At 44.6% G+C, this 22,830-nt stretch overlaps 1 protein-coding gene across 1 annotated transcript in view; it reads left to right on the plus strand.

Annotated features, from left to right (window-relative positions):
• Positions 1-3,517: 3,517 nt before the first annotated feature.
• The window catches only part of DSTYK (dual serine/threonine and tyrosine protein kinase), a 48,337-nt gene continuing 29,024 nt past the window's right edge, over positions 3,518-22,830 (plus strand). The window contains exon 1 of the mRNA XM_087827984.1: positions 3,518-3,782. Coding sequence (XP_087684110.1) covers positions 3,518-3,782 — 265 coding nt within the window. The remainder of the gene's footprint in view (positions 3,783-22,830) is intronic.

The raw sequence follows: 22,830 nt of genomic DNA on the forward strand, positions 1-22,830 counted from the left end.
CTTTGGGCTTTTTCTCTTGGGCTGGTCAGATACCTTGAAGAAGACACTCAAACATCTGGCAGCCAGAGATCTAGGAACTCAGTAGAGGAAGAGGGCTGAGAATCTTAGCATCTAATATCCGCAAATTCAACTTAATCTCCTTGTTTATAAAGAGACCTCCTATTTAAGCCTCTCTGGGGAATGAAGACTACAGTCTTCTTTTGGGAGGAGTGGGGACAGTTAAAGACGGGAGAGGTGACCTGGAGATCTAATCGATCTTAAACAACTTGCAAAATGCTTGTTTCAATCCCTGCCCAGGGTACACCCTGCACATGGCAGCCCTGCTGGCCTATATGCCCACAGTAGGCAGCGGGGTACCTACTGCTGAGACTCGAGGGATTCTGCAGCATTCACCAGGTTAGGTCCCAGCCTTTCCTTTCTTTTAAGTTTTCACAAGCAGAAAGAAGACACATGGGCTCTCCGGTTTCTCCCACTTTGGGTTTGAGGGTCCAGGTTTCCCCAGGATGGTAACTTAGCTAATACTTGTCCATTTGCTTTTCAGCTTCTATTTTTTGTGTTGTTTTTGTGTTAGTACTGGCTCCTCTCATCGTTGTGGGGTGATGCTTTTAAAACTCCAGTTACTGTCATTTTAGTGGTGTTCTAGGAGAGCAAAAGTAGATCATCTTCATTAACTGCTTAACTGCCATCACTTTCTGGAAACACTTTCCTATACTAACTAAATCTTCTCTTGCTATCATTCAAACCCTTATTCTCACCTATTTGTCCATAGAATAACTAAGGACAGCTTAGGATAGCTGCATAAAATATGTATTTTCACTTGTAGGTGATTGTGGTTTAGAAAGCATTCATTGTCTTTCACATCCGTTAAGACTTTAAAAAACACAAAACAAATGACCACTTTCCTCAGCAGATCAAAACTGGGGACGAGCCCTGGCCAGTGTGGCTCAGTTGGTTGGAGTGCCGTCCGGTACACTAAAAGGTGCTGGGCTCGATTCCCACTGAGGGCACATACCCGGCTGCAGGTTTGATCCCCAGTTGGGGCGAGTGCGGGAGGCGACCAAGTGATGTTTCTCTCTCACATCGATGTTTCTGTCTCTCTCTTCCTTCCTCTCTCTAAGATCAATCTTAACAAATGGGGCTGAGACATACTCATACTCATACATATTAAGAATTATGTATGTAGGTTAGTTACTGCAGCATTGTTTGTAAGACTAAAAGACTACAAAATACCTAATGGTCCATCAGTAGAGGACTTGTTAAATAAACATCCCAATCCACATGGTAGTATGTTGTACGGTTAAAAAGAATAATCTTTCTCTCTGTCTCTCTTCCTCTCTCTGAAATCATTTTTTTTTTTTTTAAAGAAGGGGGCAGATCTTTATGTTCTGGTGTGGAAGAGTCTATAAGGGCAGAATAGAATCAGTATAGTAGTCTATCACTTGTGTTTAAAAATACATATCTATATATATCTATATCTGTAACAGTAGTTACCCCCTGCAAGGGAACTAAGTGACTGGGAGGCAGGAAGTAGAAGGGAGACTTAGTTTTTCCTTTGTACCATTTGCACCATTTGAATTTCATATCACAATCTTATTTATTTAAACAATAAATATAGCCTGGCCAGCGTGGCTCAGCAGTTGAGCATCAACCTAGGATCCATGAGATCACGGTTCAATTCCAGGTCAGGGCACATGCCCGGGTTGCAGGCTCGATCCCCTGCGCGGGGCCTGCAAGAGGCGGCTGATCAATGACTCTCTCATCACTGATGTTTCTCTCTTTCCCTCTCCCTTCCTCTCTCTGAAATCAATTAAAATAAATAAATAAATATAAAGTCCTAATGAATAGTCTTTAAAAGGATGAGCTTCATGACCCTTACCTGACACAGTGCCCCCCTGATTACTTTCGCCTATCCAAATTTTCCTCTGCCTTCAATAGATATTAATTTCTTGTTCCTTTTCTGGACAATTTCAGCCCAAGTACTCTCTAGAAATTGCTGTGTGCGGCAAGTCATCGTACATTGCTTTGTTACAGTGCTGCTGCTTCATTTTTAAGAATAGTATCAACCATCTTGTATCAAACTTTCCATTTTGTATTTTCCTTTTTGTCTCACTGAGCCTTTTATGGGCTGCGTGGGGGTCTTGCAAAGATGAGGAGTGGCCAGCGAAGAAAATGTGAGCATGTAAAAGAGAGTACATGAAAGGAGCTTGAGGCTTCCTCTTCACCCAGACCCTTCAAAGGCATTTACCAAGTAGACATTCACGTGAACCAGAGACCACTTTTTATAATTTGCTGAAAAGGTAAAGCCTTCACATTTCACATTGAACTAATCCAATTATCATAACATTACTTAGCTGAGAGCACTTGCACTGAAGGGATGAGATGCTGGGAGACCGAAGCAAAGATTTTAAAGCAAGACTCAAAATTTTAGAGCCCAAAGGGTTTAAAGATCAACTAGTCGAAACCCTTACTTCATAGGTCCCAAGGCAAGGGACTGGGGGAGTTTGGACTCAAACTCAAGTCTCCTCCTAAGCTCAGTTGAGTAACTACGCTGTTCAGGCTGTCAGAGAAGTCTGGCTTGCGTGAAATACGGGGTCTTTCCACATCCAGAAAGACAGCAGGGCTCTGTGCCTGGAGAAGAGGGGAGAGCAGGCAGGAGGAGAAAAAGAGTTGGTTGTCAAGTTTTGTTTCCTCTGTAATTGTGTCCAGGGCTCCTAGACAGCCTGTGTGAATAAGTGTTCTATTTTAGCAGAAGCCAAGTTAAGAGAATTAGAACCTGCTTGGAAGGCTACAAACCTCAACTTCCCCTTAACCAGCTCTCTACCTCAAGAAACTAAATGAACTTCAGTTTAAAGCTCTTTTAAACACCCTTTCACACACACCCCTTTTCCACACCTGGAGAAGGGAAGTCAGAAAAGGAGGGCGAAATACAAACACGAGGGATTTCCCTACGTCCGGGGTAGTTTTAGCCAGTTGCCTAGTATCTTCCGTACCTAGAAATTCAGAGCCATTAGGGTAGCCACGGAGATATTACTGGCCTCTGTCTTGTTTCCTTTTCTTTGCGTTTAAAATCTTTCGCTCTGATTTCTGCAAGGCACCCCCTTCTGCGGGCGTCCGGGTTCTGCAGCTCCTCTCTGCTCAGAGACACTTTTGCAGGGAGTAAGACGTTTATAAGCGAGGAGAGCACGTAAGCACAGGATCGGGTGAGGTTTGTACCGAAAGGAGATGAGTCCCATTCACAATCTCCGGGTTTGGACTACAAGTCCCAGGAGACACCGCAGCCACGGCGCGTTCCAATGATCCTTCCCTCACTCTCCTGGATGGTGGAGATAAAGGTTCCGTTCGCGGCGCACTGCAGTATGGCCTGTTTTTAACCGGGGTGACGGAGTCGGGAGCCCGGCCGATTGCAGGCGGGGGCGTTAGGAGGCAGATTCCTCCTCCCTCCAGCACTGGGGGGCGGGGAGGAGGGAAGCCTGCCAGCGGGCTGGGGACGCAGTCCCGAAGCCAGCGGGCCGAGGAGATGGAGGGCGACGGGGTCCGATGGGGGGACGAGCCGGTGTCGGGTCCCGGCCCGGGAGGCGGCGGGATGACCCGGGACCTGTGCCGCAGCTTCGGCCGCTACCGCCGCTACCTGGGCCGGCTGCGGCAGAACCTGCGAGAAACCCAGAAGTTCTTCCGCGACCTCCAGGGCTCGCACAGCCACAGTTGTCCCTCCTCCCCCACGGGCGGCGGCGGGGCCCAGCGCGCCCCTGCCGGCGACGTCGCCGAGACCGGGTGGACGGCGGGTAAGGAGGGCAGCGGCCAGGGAGACAGGGCCGGAGAGGCCGGCCGGGCGGGCGGGCGGGGGACCGCGCCCCTGCCCTGCAAAACAACCCGGGGAGAGGTGGACGGGAGACGGGCCGCGGGGCCGGCCCGCGGGCCTGCGCCGGCCGAGCGCGAGATGCCCGGCGAGGGCATCGCTCCCGGGGCCCTGGGGCAGGGGCGCCCGCAGGCGGGAGCCCGGGGAGCGGGACCTGGGGGACCGGGTTTGCGCGGGCGGGAGCGCGCGGGCCGGGTGTTCGGGGAGGGCGGGGATTAGCCCGAGGAGGGGGGAAAGTTGCTCCGCGTTGGGGCTGAGCTGTGGTGGATCCGAGTCCCAGGGGAGGGCAGGAGGCGGGAGGCAGGGTGCCCGCAGGGGGCAGGGGGCCCCAGGAGGCCGTGGAGGCCGGGCAGCTGTAGGTGTAGTGGCCCGAGCGTGTGCGTTAGGCGTGTTTGTTATGTGTGTGAAATGCTCTTACACCGACGCTGAGGCAGCTCTGGAGGAAGGAGCGGACTCGCCGCGGCCCTGGGGTCGCTGAAGGAAATGGGAGCTGGTGGGTGGCCGCGAGCTGTCCGAGCTGTTGCTCGTGCTTATGGTGAAGTCAGAGAGGGAAGGGAGTGTTTTGGGTCCTGAGACTCGTCGACGTGATTCCCTCTGGGATGTGTGAGAGGCCCTATAGCACTTAAAACCGTGCACGGTCTTTGATCTTTCCTAGTTTCTTGCTTCCTCTTAAACTGCTTGTTCTTGGCGGAGAACTGGAGGGTTTGGTTTGTTAATTACGGCGTCTAATTAGGCAACAGCCTAGGTTGGAAGGGATCCCATAAAGGCAGATACCTTGGGGACAGCGTAGCAAAGAATTCAGTGGGTTTAATGTAGTGATTCTCAAGTAGGTATTAACATCAAATTAAATTAAAATATGTCTCAGGCTCTTTTCTACAGATTGAGTCGGTCGAGTGGGTGGGTGCTAAGAATCTGAACATAAAAACGCCTCTGGGGATTCTGATTCAAGTGAGTGGTCTGCGAACACACTTTAAGAGACACACTTAGAGGCTGATAGCAGATTTGAACATGAGGCTCAGAATGAAACAAATTGTTCAGCTTAACCACGCTTTGCGTATTGGGCCCTGTATTTCCAAAGGTGCATGTTTAGTACCCTAAATTTGCCTGAGACTCCAGAAATGGTGATCAAAATAAGAGAGTAGGATTCTGATATGGTCCTAAATGGTGCTGTACTATTTAGTTAGCCTAGATGTAAATAAAAAAGCTTTTATTTTACCTCACGGGGTAAATGGGAGGAGGAGGATGACCGTTGCTGGGGAAGGAGAGAATCTCCCCCTCCTTTAGCTCTACTGCTGGACTCATAATAAAATAATAAAATTGATACAAGATTAACAGGAGAAAAAACAATTTAATAGGTGCACATAGGAGAATGATAAGATGATCAGATCATAAAATGAGGCTCAAAGAAATTATCCAATCAGGCGCCCTTTTTTTTTTTTTTTTAATCCTTACCTGAGGATATGTATTATTGATTTTAAGAGAGAGAGGAAGGGAGAGAGAGAGAGAGACGTTGATTGGTTGCCTCCCATACGCTCCCGATTGGGGATTGAACCCACAACCTAGGTATGTGCTCTGACCGGGAATCGAACCCTTAACCTTTTCCTACTTAGCCACCCGGCCAGGACCAACCAGGCATCTTTTTATAGCTTTTAGACAAAGAAACAAATGTGTAACAAACTGACAGAACAAAGAAAGTGGGTGCTTATTAGAAAGGAATCTAAGCCAAGTTTGGAATTGAGTGGTTCGTTAGTAAAGGCATTACAAGGCTTGTTTATACAGGCCTTTGCCTGGATTTTTAAAGCCCTTGTGATAAGATTGTCTCAGCTCTCTGGAGTAGGAGGGCACCTGTCACATGGGGACACATTGGTCAGGGTTTTCTTCTTACACAGGCCATTTCTTAAGTAACTTGAATTCAGAATCCTTAATATGCTATTGTGGGATATCCTGGGGTGGCCTGCCCTGGGCCCCAACACTAGCTGTTCTGAAACTGCAGGGTTGACATCTATGCCCAGAAATTCGCTGTTCTGAAAATGGAGCCATAGAGGGGACTGATTTCTGTGAGGCTATCAGAAAACAAGTGGTGGGAAGGGCTAATGATTTTAGAGATGATCCCCAGAATGTGTACTTTGACCCTCTCTGTCCCTTAGCAGTGCTTTCCAGTGGCTTTCCCTGCTCACAGGGTTTTTCTTAGAGCTTATCTAACAAAACAAAACAAAACCCCTCTATTGCTTTTATTTTATAACAACTTTATTTTTTAATTACTACTGACAAAAAATCAAGAGCGTAGATTCACCTCAGCGGCATGGAGGTTTTCAAGGTATCTTGGTTGGCTCTTGCTTTTATTCTCGAAGTCAACTACAAACTCACCTTTTGCATTTTGCCTCATTCGCTTCTGTGGTTGGCTGCGTGATGAGCTAATCTTAGCGTTTTTAACTCTCTTCACCCTCTGTCCACCCGAAATAAAAATGAGCGAGGGTACAGATGACAGCACTGGGAGCAGTATGGTGGTGTTACATAAGATGCTTCCGTTCCTTCCAGTGTGAAGAGTTTGATCTTTGGGGGAGTCAGTGAGCTAGCGCCTGCATGTGTATTTTGGGGATGCCATTTTCCCAGCCGTTTAAGTAATTGTGTTTGAGAGTAGAGACCACTCCCTAAGAGACAGCTACTCGCATCCTCTCCTTTTACAGGCTGTCTGTGCAAGGTCATGTTCATTCAGAGACTGTCTCCACTTTCTTTTGTGAATGTTGGTTCCCAATTAGTAGGAATTTGGAATGTTAAGAGAAGGGACACTCAATTTTTTAAAAATATGTTTTTATTGAGAGGGAGGAAGGGAGAGGGAGAGAAAGAAACATTGATGTGAGAGAGAAACATCGATGGGCTGTCTCCAAGCACGCACCTCGACAGAGGATCGGGCCTACAACCTGGGCACGTGCTCTGACCGGGAATCGAACTGGTGACCTTTCAGTGTGCAGGATGACGCTCAACCAACTGAGCCACACCAGCCAGGGCGGGACACTCGCCTTTTAACCTGCTGAACCTCTAGAAGGTTTTAAGCATCATATCAGGATGGGGTGTGCTTCTGGGTTGGGTGTAGTATGGTATTTGAGCAACTGAAGATCATGGATTTACTCTGTTTTTATTATTTCACTTTTAACCACAAATTAGATGGGAAGGACCCCCAAATTATGCTCCCTTCTTACTTTTGACAGTTTTGTATTCACTGGGCGTAGTGAGAGAGTATCAGGTGGGGCAACATGGGTTTACAGTTGTTTGTATGGAAAATAATACAATAATTAATACATAATAATACAAGAATAAACTGTTTCATGTACTCACAACTGTAAGCCTACTTTTGTCCCATCCTGTATATAATGCATGAGATGTCTTAGAAATTTAAAAATAGAAATAGAGCTCTAAAATGAGAGTACCTTGGCCTGTAACAAAGAAAACGGAATTATAAGTGCAATTTCCTTAATTACGTTCCCCTGCTGCCTTCTTTTCACCTAACTATAGGGCAGAAGAGCCCCTCTATCTGCCAATTTTCCACTGTCAGAGAGTTCACAAGTAATGAGATAAAGGCTTTGAGCACTTCTGAAAAAAGCAGATGGACTATTACAGGGTAACAAAGGGAAAGTTTTTTTTTTTTGTTTTTAGATCCATTGGAGTTCCTAGGTGTTGCAAGGTATCATAAATCTCTCAATTCTCAATTTTAAGAAATCAGAATGACTCACGTGTCTAGTTGGGATGCTCTAGTCGCCCTGCACTCCCTCAGTCCTGGTTCCCACTCCTTACTGACTCAGTGACCACCTTGGGCAAATCACAGCCATGCTGCGCTAGTTTCCTCGTCAGGAAATGGAGATTATAGTAATAGGACAGTGGTACCTTGGTTTTCCAATGTAATCCGTTCTGGAAGACCGTTCAAGTTCTGAAACGTTCGAAAACCGAGGTGCGGTTTCCCATAGAAAGTAATGTGAAATGGGTTAATCTGTCCCAGACCTTTAAAATCAACCCCTAAAACAGCAATTTAACATGAATTTTACTATCTAATGATACCGCAGGTCCATAAAATGATACACGATGAAAGCAATAAGCACAATATACTGTACTGTAAAAGCAATAATAAATAAGCACAATGTAAAAACAATACTGTAGATGATAAAAATGAAAACATAATTTTTTCCTACCTCCAATGATGATAGTCATGGTTTGGATGGCGGGGGGGTCCTCATCCAGAATCACGGTAGGTGACTGTTGCTCAGGTGTTCTGTGGCCCTCTTCCAGAATCACTGTAAGTCACTCCCCTCCTGCCATTCCTTTCCTTGATTTTTTTACACCACTGACACCTGGTTCAGACTCACTGGATCTTTTCCTCACTAAAAATTTTTCAATTGACATTTGCTTTTTCTGATGTTATAAAATTTGTCTAAAGTGAGACATAGCATTACCATTGAAAGTGTTAGTGGCATGACTTAGAGCAGCTTTATCAGGGTGATATTTTTCAACAAAAATTTGCACTTCAACCCATTTTGCACACATTTCTTTGATCAGTGCAATAGAAACACTTTCTCTTCCCCCCTCCTCTTCCGAAGACAGTTCCTCAGTTGCCACCTGCTGCTGCTCCGTCAGAACGCTTGGAAGGTCTTCCATGGTGCGTTCAGTCTCATGGTCCCCACTGACCCCTCCACATCATCGCTACTCACTTCCAAGCCCGTGGACTGTCCCAGAGACACAGTATCCTCAACAACGGGAGCATCCTCTTCAACACCCTCAAGTACACGTTCAGGGACAGCTTCTGGCCACAATTTCTTCCTTGCTGGCTTCATTGTTCTGTGAGACACAGCCCTCCATGCTTTGTCTATGAGATGTAAGCAGTGTAGGCTATTGAAATGATTCTTCCAGAACTCTTTGAGGGTTAGCTCTGTGTCTGAGGTCACCTCAAAGCACCTTTGGAACAGTGCTTTGGTGTAAAGCTTCTTAAAATTAGATATGATCTGCTGGTCCATGGGCTGGATGAGTGGAGTAGTGTTGGGGGCAAAAATTTTACATTGATAAAACAACTCTTCCATCAACTCGTCCTCCCAGCCTGGAGGGTGAGCTGGAGCATTATCCATAACAAGCAGGCACTTCTTTGGAAGATTTCTGTCTTGGAGGCATTTTTTTACACTTGGCCCGAACACTTCATGAACCCGCTCAATAAAAAAGTACCTGGTTACCCAAGCTTTGCTGTTTGCCCTTCACATCACATGCAGTTTGCTTTTTATGACTTTTTTTTTCTTAAATACCCTGGGATTCTCAGAATGGTAGACTAGCAAAGGCTTCAACTTAAAATCCCCGCTTGCATTCCCCCGAAGTAAAAGGGTCAGCCTGTCGTTCATGGGCTTGTGTCCTGGCCGTGATTCCTCCTCCTCTGTTATGTAGGTCCTCTTTGGCATTTTCTTTCAAAAGAGGCCTGGCTCATCACAGTTGAAAACTTGTTGGGGAAGGAAACCCTGTGCCTCTACATAATCTTTAAATTCCAAAACAAATGGGTCGGCGTCTTCTTTGTTGGCACTGGCAGCTTCACCATGTCTCGCCATACTGTTCATGCCACTTCTCCTCTTAAACGTTTCAAACCACCCTCTACTTGCCTTGAAAATACCACTCTCAGCACTTGTTCCAGGGGTGTTTTTGATGAGGTCATCATACAAATGTAAAGCTTTTTCACAAATCATGTTCTCAGAAATGCTGTCACTGGCCAGCAGTTTTTCATTTATCCATATGAAAAGCAATTTCTCCACTTCTTCAATTGTCGGTGTTCTTTGTCTCGTGTTTTAACACTTCTTGCAACATTGGCTCCTTTAATGGCTTCTTTATTTTTTAAGATGGTACAAATTGTAGATTTGGCCATACCAAACTGCATTGCCAGATCACATACATGGACAACACTTTCATGTTTGGAAATAATTTCCTTCACCTCTATTGTTCTGTTAATGATTCTTTTGGCTTTGCAGCTTTTATCCATTTCTCACAGCAAGGGGTGATTGGCAGAGGGCTCCTGAGATGGCATGAACACAGATTGATTGCACACAGTCACAAAAACAAATTGGTTGCAAGAGTGCTCCTGAGATGGGATGAGCACAGATTGATTGCACTCAGTCACCAAATAAGCCCAAGTATCACCTCCACTTTGTGCGGGTGCTCAGGGATCCACAGCCGACAGCTAGGCCTCAGGATCTTGCACTCAGCAGAAGCCGTATGGCATGTTCGACTTCCGAGGTGTGTTTGAAAAACTGAAGCATTTCCTTCTGGGTTTATGGCATTTGTAAACCGAAATGTTTGCCAACGGAGATGTTTGAAAACTGAGGCACCTCTGTACTTGCCTCCGGGGTTGTCGGGAGTTATGTATGTTCAGAACAGTGGCTGGTACTGCCGTGTAAGTATTTGCTATTATTCAATAAACATTGAATGCCTGGTATAGGGCATAAACAGTCAGAGACCTTGGCCTTGGCCTTGAGTTAGTGGAAATCAGTCTTTCCCTTTTATATTTTTCTCCTAAGAAAGAAAAAAATATATAATTAACATTATTGTGTACCTATTTGTTTTTGTGGGATGAGGGATGGAAAGGACCTAAAGACCTGAACTTGGTCCTCTAGAAAGGTATAATCTAATCTCAACCATATACATACTCAATGCATAAAGCAGAAAAATGGCAGAAAGCTGAGGTATTGCTAGGTTGTAGCGTTTTATGTGAGTTATAATTCTTAGGTTTTTAGAGCTTTTTGCCTTTGGTTAGCCAACAGCTTGACTTCTCCCACACTCCACCCTCTTTTTGTCACAACTAGTATAAACTGGTTGCCAGAATTAAAAAGAAGAGGAAAAACACTAGTGCACTTCCTTAAAGTGAACATTTTTTCTTGGTCTCCTTAGACAGAAATTTATATGGATAATAAAGTCCAAGTGGCAGAGTGACATCTGGGGAAGGGACAGTAAGTTGGAGGAGAGGAGATTCTTCCCAGCCTGGTTCTATAGAGCTGCCATCTTCATGGGGCTGAGGGTGGGGAGAAGGTGGGGTTATGGGGTGGGACAGAAAGACGGGGTGGTGTGCTTCCTAGCAGTTTGCCGTGGTCTGTTCGGAAGAGCTGCCTCAGCATTTCAGTGTGGGCTCAGCAGAGATGGCACTGTAATTGTGGCTCTTATTACTTTATTGCCTTAGAAGAATAAAACCCCATTCCCCCAAGTATATCTAAAACTTTCGCTTTCTCAGTTTTCTTCCTGCAGGGAAGCAGCATATAGTGGTCAAAAGCAAGCCCAGGTATTTGCATCAGACCTGGGTTCCTGTTCGAGTTCAGCCTCTTAGTAACTGTGGGACTTGGGGCAAGTTGCTTAACCTATTTGAGCCTCGGTTTCCTCATATGTAAAACGGAGTGATACAGAAAGCTACATATTTTGTGGTCCCATCTATATGAAATGCCCAGGATAGGCAAATTTGTAAAGAGAGAAGGTAGATTAGTGACTGCCAGGGGATGGGGGGAGAGGGAATGAGGAGTGCCTGCTCATGGGTATGGGATTTCTTTGGGGTGAATGAAAATGTTCTGGAATTAGATAGTAGTGATGGTTGCACAATTCAGTGATATGTGAATTATCTAAACAAATAAATGGAAGTTATAATGTCTGCCTCACAAAGTCATCGTGACCGTTAAAGGTACACATTCCTTCATCATGTTCTGTCAAAGCACTTGCGACAGGCATATAGTTAGTGCTAAATGTGTGTGGCTGTTTGAGCGTGTGTGTGTGTGTGTGTGTGTGTGCGCGCAGTTGGTGGACATTAGCTTAGGAAGTTGGAACATGACGGGTTAGGGGAAGAGTAATAGAAGCAGAAAGGTAGAATGTGGGATAGAGCAGTTTTGAACAGGAACCAGATTTAGGTGCAGGTCTCTACGCTCCAGTTCTGCTTCTGTGACTCCTTCCTTGCTCTTTTCTGACCTGGCCGTGGGAATATAAAGTGCACCCTGGCAGTGGAGAGATTTCATTGCACATGAGTCATGGCCTAGGCTCCATGGCTTGTCATGGAACCATAATTTACTTCAGTGGGAGACCTTATCTGATGGAATGAGTATAACATGACTCTACTTACATCCAGCCCTCTTATTCCTGTGTCCAGTCCCTAGCATTTAGGGTACCGGACCCTCCTTTGCTGGTCGTGCTTCCTCCTTTGAGGGTATGGCTTTTTGCACCCTGTCCCTTTACCACCTTTCCCTTCCCAATTTTTGTTTTCTAGGATCATCTGTTTCCTATGGCACAGGGAAGCCCACTATTAAAAAGGTTGAGATAATTCTACCTGCTCCTAAAAGACATTATTACCGTAAGATTATTATCATTTGCAGCGTTTAGTTTAGTCTTAAAAGTCATTACTAATTTCAGTGTGGTTAATTCTTCAGCCTTGCAAGTAGTTTTAAAGAAAGCATGGATTTAAATAAAAATCCATCCTGGGCTTTACATTTTGTTTTGCTCTGTCCGCTTTCCCAGCATCTTCATTTCTTCATACTTCTGTTATCTGTCTCCCTAGGTTAAGGGAACAAACAATCTTGCAGTAAATGTACTCAAAAACAATCATTTGAAGATAAAACCTTAGAAATATGTTATTGGAGTAAAGGGGAATGTGAATTTCACCTTATACCTACTGTTCAATTCCTATAGGCTCAGGACATACAGATTGTGCTTTTACTTATTTAGTTAATTGCATGATAGCTACAGATGCATTTATCTTTTCCTTCTTACTAGATTGTGAACCCCTAAGGGTGTAGACTGTTACACTCATCTTTGTATCTCCTGCAGTTTCTACCGTAGTGCTTTATACATAACAAATACCTGTTCAATTATTTCCATGGCTAGTAGACTTCGGAATGGTGTTGTTCTACTTCAGATGGGTATTCCTTGCCCCCCACAAAAGATAATGCTTTTTTTAGATTTGCCCCATTTTATTCTCTGTGCCCCTAAAAAAATAATGATGTGCGTTTAATAGATGACTGATTAGGGCTGGAGTTGCATTCTTTGCCAGTATCCCAGAGAATGATTTTCATGTCCCAACTAATGAGTTGCATGCAGATACCCAGTACACCAGAGCTTCACCACGAGACGGGAAGTAAATCCCTAATACTCATTCGCTCAACAAACCTTTACCAATGCCTGGTTGTACTGGGCACAGGACACACAATGAATGGTGAACCGTTGTCCAAGTAATTGATGCTATTCATTCCAAATTGATGTTATGAAAGAAGGATTAGCGTTTCATCATGTTCCTTCTACTGGATTTTCTACAAATTTGTTACCTACTTAATTAACCATTAGCTGCCTTGGAGGGAGTAGGGATGAGGCATATTTGAAGGTGTAAGATTAAATGGCATTGGTAAAACAGAAGTTGAGATGCTTTACTAACCTTCTGAAAGAATACAGGAAAATTGGCCCCAAACTGTCTTTGATGGAGTAATTATAATTGTCTTGTTCAAAAGCAAAATGCATTCATGAAGGTTATTATTTTTTTAATTAAAAATATATTTATTGATTTTAGAGAGAGGAAGGGAGAGAGAAACATCACTGTGAGAGAGAAACATCAATCAGTTGCCTCTCCAACTGGGGACTGAACCCACAACCTAGGCATGTGCCCTGACTGGGAATTGAACCCATGACCTTTCAGTGTAAGGGACGCCGCTCCAACCAGCTGAGCCACACTGGCCAGGGCTTATGAAGAGTATTGTTAGAGTGTTTATCATCTTCATATCTTTCTCAGAAGGTTACTCACAAGGAAGCCAGTATGAAGAGTATGAGGTGTGTGGGTGCATGTGTTTTTTTCCTAACAGTTTATTTACTTAAAAATTTTTTAAAATTGATTTTAGAGAGAGAGAGGAAGGGAGAGAAAGAGAAAGAAACATCGATTTGTTGTTCCACTTATTTATGCAATCATTGTCTGATTCTTGTATGTGCCATGAGCAGGAATTGACACTCTAACTGATTGAGCTACCCAGCCAGGACTTTCCTAATAATTTAAAGACCTAAGGTGAAATTTGCTCCTTACTTCTTGTAGGAAAATAGTTCACCTCGAGGGATGCTGGGCTTTGCTTCCCACATGGCCCAGGGAATCTGAATGCTGTCATTCATAACAAGGGTACAGAGAGTGAGTCCATGTGGAAGATGTAGTTTTTCATCCTTGACCTTCAAAGGTCTGACTGGAGTGCCTGTGGGATTTTTTCAGTCTAAGTATAGCCCACCCCATGCTTGAAAATGTGTTCTTTGCCAAATGGGGAGTCTGGTAATCTTGGGGATCCTGGAACTGAGCACCTTAGCAGAGAGAACAGATGTAGCCATGACTGAGATATATTTCCCTTGCTTGGAGCTATAGATCAGCCATATATAATGTTCCTCCAAAGTCCAAACCAAAACTGAAGAGAAGTTGTTCAGTGAATGGGGACCCATCATTGCCCCTACGGGCCCACGGTTGACGTGCCTGTCACGTTACCGTGCAGTAGTGCCTGTTTCTGTCTCTCTAGCTGGCAGTGTGAGCCGTTTGGCCGCCGTCCCCAGCCTTGTGCCCCGTGGCTGCGGGAACCTTTGAGTACAATTCCCTTTGGCATTGGGCTCTGTAATGTGCTTCCGCTCCTTGGGGTGGTGGTTTCTGGACAAGAACATGGGAAGCAGGATTTGAGGGTTGTTTTTGTTTTCACTTGTCTAACTAGAAATGCATCAAAAACTGGCCCAAAGAATTATGATAGGTTATGTAGTCATAAAAGCCTTTGATTTTAAAATAACACCCTCACACTTCTTTTAAAAAATGCTTTTATCCCTTTTCTTTAACTCAGATATAAAGTAGGTCTAACTGTAGCTTCAGCAGATTAAGAGCTTTAGGGACTTATTTGTGCCAGAATTCGAACCTGCCACCTTTTGGTGTAGGGGATGACTCTCCAACCAACTAAGCCACACCGGCCGGGGCTCCCAGGATGTTTTTTATTTATTTTTTATCAAGACAAACTTTTCAGAGCAAAGACTAAGGTCCTGTCATAAATGTAGTTAGATTACAAGACTTATTTGAATAAAAACTCTATTGAAATTAAAGAGACAGTGACTGAACCAATACGGAGTTTACTTTGTAGTAATATGTGATACAGCATACTGTAGCCTTGACTTTTAATGTCCTGGAGATAGAGGTGCAAGGAAAGAGCGTCGGGGAAACAGGAGGGGACAAGTACTGCTCTTCTGGCAGAGGAGAGCCGCACTGGCGGAACCGTCAGTTTCCCTGATGGAACCGTTTCCTGCTCTGCTGGCTCTCATTCCATGTGGCGAATGGAGTCGTTCCGCTGCTCCAACTTGGGAACGTGGCTTGTTAGTGTAGATATATATTTGTAATTTGTTAGTATATGGTGGAGAAGAGGTCTGAACCCCGGCAGAGGTGGAGGTGTGTCCCCTACCTCTGAGTAATCAGATGGCAGTACAAGGTCTTCTGGTGATTCCCCCTCCCTCCCCCCCCTCCCTCCCCCCCCCCCCATCCTTCCTGTGGTTTCTTGTTCTGAGAACTGTCCAAGTGTCCTTACCTGGAGCATGATGTTTGCCTGCATTGCTTAGCCTTGAGGATTTGGGTTCTAAATCTGACGCTGAGCTACTCACTTAGATTAGTGCCTTGAACCCCCAGACTCTGACCTGGCAGAGTAAACCGCCGCAGGAAGACTGAGGAGGCAGAAAGTAAGCTGCAGGCAAAGGTGCACACAGTGAGGAACCTGTTATTTTAATTCTATTATTAGTGTATTTAATGCATGTTTTACTGCAGGTTTGTTTTGTCAAGTAAAATTCTATGTCTTGATGTCTTTCTCCTCTGAAATCCAGAACTGGGTCACTTTGTGAGGCATACTTTTGGCTCATTTTTTAAAAAATTACTTTGAAATAATTTCAAACTTACATAAATGTTGCCAGACCCGTACAAAGAGCTCTCACACCTACTCCTGCAGATTCCCCAGTTGTTAACATTTTATTGCATTTGCTCCATTACCCAAGATCTATCTATGACGTCCACTCGTTTTCTGCACAGTTTGAAAGCAAGCTCTAGATAGGTTGTCTTATCTCCTGTAAACACTCGAGTGTACATTTCTCCCAAACAAATACGTGCTTCCACATACCAGCATACAACTCCCCAAGTCAGGATACTAACATTGATTCACTGCTACCATCCAGTCCACAGATCCCATTCAGATTTTCCAATTGTCCCAATAATGTCTCTTTTTGATGCACCGTCCCACCCAGGAATACATGTTGCATTTAGCTGTCATGTCTCTCCTCCTCCTTCCCCTGGCATTTACTATATCTTTGACAGGTTTAAAGAGTAGGCTTTACATTCTGTGGGATGACCCTCAGCCTGGATCTATCTGCTGTTTCCTCGGGACCAGACTGAGGTGATGAGCTCTTAGCAGGATTAGGCACAGAAATGAGGTGGTGCGCATCACATCAGGGTTCCGTGATGCGAACCCATCCCACCCCTGGAGATGTTAAGCTTGGTCATTGGTCATGTTACTGTCCTCTAGGTTCTTCACCTTAAAGTCACCATTTTCCCCTTTGCAATTAATTAGTCTCTTGTGAGGAGGTGTTCTAAGATTTCACTGATAATTCTGTTCCTCACCACCAGATGTAGCATCACTTGGTCTTCTTGCCAACTCCCACCTCCCTCAGTGGTGGCTTTTGTAGTTATCATAATTCTGTATTTCTTAGTTGGAATTCTGTGTTGAGGACAAACTCTCCTTCTGTTTATATCAGTCTGCACTTGAGAATTTTTTCAATGGATTTTAATCTGTTACTAAATTTTTTTCTCAAGCTTGCATTGTTCCTGATTTGGTCAGTGAGCCCCCATTTGAGCTGGCTCCTGTGATCGTTCTTACTAGTTGCCAGATGCTGCCTTCCAAAGAACAGAAACTGTTTCCATCTCTGCATCCCGTAAATCACAGCCTCAGCTGCCAGCTGCCCTTCTGCTCCCTCTGCAGCATGACCAGCCCCAGGAGCCGTTCCACCCAGAAAGGAACTTGTCAGCAGGCAGCTGAGTGCAGTCTCTTCATTTCACCTGGCTTCCAGGGGGTACAAACCTGGGGGCAGAGGTTCTCTCTCTTCCCAGGTGCCAGGACAATCTATTTCTTTAAAACTGTTAGAGACCTTAGCATGCCCATCAGGTAGGATAACTTTAGTGACATTTCTGCCATCTTGACTTTTCAGCTTTCAATAAGAGCTTTGGCTGCTTGAGTACATTTCAGTCTCTAATCTCCAAACACCATCCCTTTCAACCAAAATACCTTGTGCTGGTTGGTTCTGAAGTTTCTGAAACCCAGACTACCTCAGCAGATGTTTTCCTTAAGTGTCCGGGATGCCGCCTCTAATTCAGAATCCTTTAAATTTACCTGAAGGTCAGAGAGCTTGTTTGGGAATGATAAATGTTTCTTAGCAAAATTATTTCTCTCTCAGCTCCTGGGATTTTCATGGCTCAGTACTTTGAAGCTTGTAGGATAATTGATTGTGGTAGGAAGACCATAACATTTATTTCTCAATTTAGGATTTATCCTTTGTACATGTAGTTAGTTAATAAGAAAGAAAACATCACTATTTATGGAAATACATATTTGTGTCACTGATTACTTCGGTGAATTATAAAGTCCTTTGTATTTTCATTCACTTTCAGAGATGACTGTAAGTTTAATGTTCAAAGTGAGGTAAAAAACTTGACTGAAGGAGGAATTCCTTGTGTGCCAGGAACAAAGATTGCAGTGGTAACTGTTGAGATCTGAATGAACTCTGAAGCCCCATGAGTTCAGTTGTATGACAAGGCAAAGATAGAGTCCCATTTCATTTATTCTGTTTAGTGCCTTCCTACCTTGGCCATGGACTGCACTTACCCCGGCCTTCACTCACCTCTCGAATTTATTACTGATTAAGATGGAAAACTGGCAAGAAGGAGAGTGTAATACACTCCATTGCCATTACTCCAAACAATTTAAATAAAGGATCTATCCTAATGGGTAGTAGAGACATAAAAAGGTCATTAGCATTCCTTCTTTCCAGTCCTTCCTTTTTAGAATAGTCTTAACCTCAAACCTTAAGGATAATTCACACTGACTGATAAGAGGAGCTTTAAAACTTTTTCTGAAGAGCACCTACAGGCTCTTATAGGAAAAAGACTCTAGAGATCTTAGAATAACAATAACATTAAAAAAAAAAAAGTACACCAGCTAATATTAATACTGTTTCCCCCCCCCAAGCTTTATTTCTGTTTTGGGGCAATTTTTGTAGTGACTGTGTTTGCTTTAAATTGGGTTTGGGGTGATTTTCATAGTGGCTCTGTTAGTCTGCTTTAAGTTGGGGTCCTACAGTTATTAAGCTGTGTTTCACCCAGATTGGGGGAAAATGTGGTAGGGGGTGTAGGGGATGAAAAATTTGTCTTTTCTGTTAGGGTCTGGAAGCTGGGCCTAAGACCTAAACTGACATAAGACAGATTAACAGGAGGAAAGCATATGTATTTTATTAAATTTTCCTTGTATATGGGAGTCCCCACAAGACAATGAAGACCCAAAGAAACAGAAATGAACATTTATATACTGAATTGGGGCAGTTAATGGTGGAAATGTAACTGGGAGGATAAAGGGTAGTTTATTTTAACAAGGCTTATTTGTACAGATTTTTCTTGGCCTCGACTCCTGGTCTCTGGTGATAGGATGTTGCTTTCCTTCTGGTACAGGGAGGACACCTTCCAGATGGGGTTTTTATCTCCTGCTCTCAGGAAGAAAAAGGGGAGGTCAGAGTGCCCTTCTTATACCTGCTGTGTATCAAGTTCCTTTAGCTCAAAATAATCCTTATGCTAAAGTGGCATATTTTGGGATGGCATGTTCTGCCACCCTTTCAGGGGCATTTGCTTATGCTAAGTAATAACCTGGTGAAGTGGTTCAGAACAAGTGTCCCCAGAATGTGGAACTTTGGCATGTGGGCTATTTTGAGCTTAAGACAATGAAGGTCTAACGACTTAGAGCTTTTTTTTTTTTTTTTTTAACCTACCCCTGAACTGCCTAAAAGAATTTAAACAGAGGGCCTGGTCCAGGAGGAGAACTATCACTACTGTTAACTACAAAGAGCATGGGTAGGTGTAGTGGTCTGGGGGAAGCTTGGCAGGGCCTGGAGATTGCAGTTCTGAGTTTCCTTGTTTCTGCATGGAAAACTGAGTAACTCTGAAATGGCCCAAGTTACCACTTTAAATATCATCTCCAGCTAAAGACAGATGTTGGGGGCATGACTATGTGAGGTTACCAGGAAACGCACAGTAAACAGGGTAAGGTTGTTAATGCAGATTTCAGACTTTCCCTTCCTCATTGATAAGCGTTTCGAGAGAGTTAGTCACCCTTTTCCTGGTACTGGGAGGAAGACACCCTTACAAATAGAGGTCTCCCTTATAAATGTTTCTTACAAAAGCATAATTCTGCTCAGTTTTCAGAGCTTCACCTGTGTCGTTTCTTAAAAGTAACCAGCTTAAAATGATATGCCAGAGGCATATTTTGGGGTGGTATATTTTGCTCCCCTTCATTATCTAAAACAAAATAGGTTGCTACTTTAGTTGCTCTTACCCTTGTAGTTTGAAACCTTTGTTCAGAAGCACAGTTGACCCTTGAACAACGTGGGTTTGCACTGCTTGGGTCCACTTTTACGGGGTTTTTTTTCCAATCGAACTGAGTGGGTCAGTTGACCTGCACAGTTCAAACCCATGTTGTCCAAGGGTCAGCTGGCAGGTGGGAATCCGCACATGCAGAGGGCTGACTTAAATTACAGAGGGATTTTCTACTGTGCAGGTTGTTGGAGCCCCTATCCTCCCCCCCCACACACACACTGTTCAAGGGCCAGCTCTAATCGCAATCAAGATAATCTATATTTAGGAACCATTGAGAGAAGAAAAAACCTTAGTAGCTTGCACTTCAATTGGAGTTGACTTTTCCTGCAGCCAGAGTTGGCAGGGTTAATGTGCTGCAGCTGAGAAGCCCTACTGTTACCTTCTGGCAGCCCATATGCAGATGCTGTTATATTAATTACTAAGAAAACCCGATTAACTCAGAAGTCCTTTAACTGTCAGTGGGGCAGCTGCTCCAGCTCTGAAGCAGGTTTTCTTCCTTCCTTCCCCTGTCAGTCTACAGTTTTTCATCTCTTCTTTTGAGAACTGCTAACACTGCACTGTGGTCCTCAGAGCCCCTGGCTAGTTCACTCACTTTTTTGATCTGCAGTTACAGTAGTAGCCCAGGGAGAGCTTGCATAATTAAACTCACACATAACTTAAGATGAAAACAACCAGGCCAGCCACCCATCCCCTCAATTATTTTTCCTTCAACAGTTAAAACCTGATGGAATCCTGGAATTTTAGAACTGGAAAGGATGTTAAAGATGATCTAATCCAACTCCCTTCGTTGAGAGATGAGAAATCCAGGGCTGAGAAAAGTCAAGCGAGTTGCCAAAGTCACAGAGCTAATCAGCAGCGAGGCCGGGGATCAGGATATCTCCCCCCCTCTAGTGTCGTTTCCGCGTCGATGCTGCTCCCCTCACTGAAGCATGAACAGTTTGCTGAGAGGAGCAAGGAGTGGAACTGTCTACTTTCACCCTCATTTCTCTCCATGCCCTTGCTCAAATCTTGTAGACATGTTGCAGATCAATAAAGCTAAAGATTTGTGGAAGAAGCAAAGGGCTTGGGAAATGAGGTGTTGAAGAACTGACGGCGATGTCCATGTAAGAGCTTTCTTCAGTGCGACTGGTTGCACATGGAACCCGAGCGGTGCATGGAAACAAAACGCAAAACTGGGCTCAGTGTCAGCCCCTCCCATTGCCCTGCTCTGTGTTGTTTGACACTAGCAGGCTTATTTGTAGTGACTTCTTGTCACTACAGAGATGGGGGTGTGTGTGATAATTTGGGTCAGATGAAAAATGGGGTGTGTCTGCTATGGATTCTGGCTCATGCAGAGCATGTTGACATTGCCTCAGAGATGTTGCGATCTCTCCCTCTGGTGCCGAAAGTGGTTGGTTGGCTTTCATTATCTATTACCCACTCTCCTGGCCGCCGCAGTAACAGAGCTCGTTCAGGTTGTTTTTATTATGTCCCAACTTTTGTTTCAGGAGTGATGAAGTTTGTCAGAATGAAGTTACACCTATCTGAGGATTTGAGGGGGCCTGGGAAAAGAGGAAAGATAGGAAGTGTAGACGAGAATGAATCTAGCCTTAGCCAGTTGCTCAGTGGTTAGAGCATCAGACTTCGGACTGAAGGTTCCCAGGTTCAGTTCCAGCCAAGGGCACCTACCTCGGTTGCAGGCTTGATCCCCGGTCCCTGTTTGATGTCTCTCTCTCTCTCTCTCTCCCCTTTCTACTCTCTCTGAAAAGCAATGGAAAAAATATCCTTGGGTGAGGATTAAAAAAAAAAGAGTTGCTGGCCGGGCATGGCTCAGCAGTTGAGCATTGACCTAGGATCCAGGAGATCGGGGTTCGATTCCCCGTCAGGCCACATGCCTGGGTTGTGGGCTTGATCCCCAGCAGGGGGCGTGCAGGAGGCAGCCAATCAATGACTCTCTCATCATTGATGCTTCTGTCTTTCTCTCTCCCTCACCCTTCCTTTCTCTGAAACCAATAAAGATAAACAAAAAAAAAAAAAGAGAGAGACTGAATCGAGGTGGACTTCTCACTGCTCAGGCTGAGAGTAAGGTAAATTCTGCAAGGTGATTGGGGCGTTGTACACCTCCTGTTACGCTGTCCACCTCTACTCTCCATGTTGAGATGAAGGGCACTTTTAGGAATGATCATTGCTCCTAAGTGATTCATCATGGTTCTGGACTTTTCTCAGTCCTTAGTGGAACCACTTATAACTTTCCATAGACAATTCTCCACAATAAATGTATTCTTTTTTTTTTTTAAGATATCTTTATTGATTTCAGAGAGAGGAAAGGAGAGGGAGAGAGAGAGATAGAAACATCAATGATGAGAGAGTCATTGATTGAGCCCGCAACCCGGGCATGTGCCCTGACCGGGAATCAAACCCGGATCGCCTGGATCCTAGGTCGACGCTCAACCGCTGAGCCACACCCGGCTGGGCAGTAAATGTATTCTTGCACAGGGCAAACAAGTGTGTAACATAAAGTCCTTACTGTTTTAGTCGTCGTGTTGGGTGTTTCGATCATTATAAACAGGTAACTAGAACAGACTGTGACAAGTGTTTAGTTGTGAACGAGATATGCAGGGACTTAGGACAAGCCTATTGCTGCTTGCTAAGCGGTGATACAAGAAATCGGCTGTGTCCCATTGCTTTTGATTGTAGGTCAAAGTTAGACTAGTGGTCTGGTGTTTTACTCTTGTGCTTAGTAAATACCTTACACAGAATTAGGCACTCAGTTAACGTTCTTTGCTTTTTCAAGGGAACCCATCTCTTCCCCAGGAGCATCGCTTTTCTTGTTTCAGTGTCTGGTGTTGCCGATGTGCATGTGCAGGCTGGGTGATGCGCTTGTAGACAGGCCTGAAAGGAAGGGCTCCACGAAATGCATAGAGGGGTCTGGGTGAAAGACTACTGTAAACCTTTTGGTGGCGCCGTTTGTGGAAGAGATTGAGGTTTGAGGATTCGAAATAGTAAGTTTATGGCAGAATAGGTACAGTTTAAAGTTGAGCAACCTCTTAAATGAGTCTGGGCTCTGGCTTCATTTATAGGAACAAAATAAACATGGTACGGATGGTTTGATGCAGCTCATGGTTAAGTGACTAAAGCGAATACTGTTTCAGTTGGTGCCACCCCAAATTTCAGTTAAGACGTGTGTAAGATCAGCCTTGTTACAGCCTAAGAACCATGAGCCTGCCTTTCTGAACAGACGCAAGGGTTGCCTGAATTATAGACACAGGCAGGCACAGGCGCTGAACAAGTGGGGGGACGATTGAGTTCAGAATCTGAGTTTCAGTCAACTATTTCTGGTTCC

The sequence above is a fragment of the Miniopterus natalensis genome, chromosome 19, assembly GCF_054644295.1.
Source record: "Miniopterus natalensis isolate mMinNat1 chromosome 19, mMinNat1.hap1, whole genome shotgun sequence".
In the NCBI taxonomy this organism is placed as follows: Eukaryota; Metazoa; Chordata; class Mammalia; order Chiroptera; family Miniopteridae; genus Miniopterus; species Miniopterus natalensis.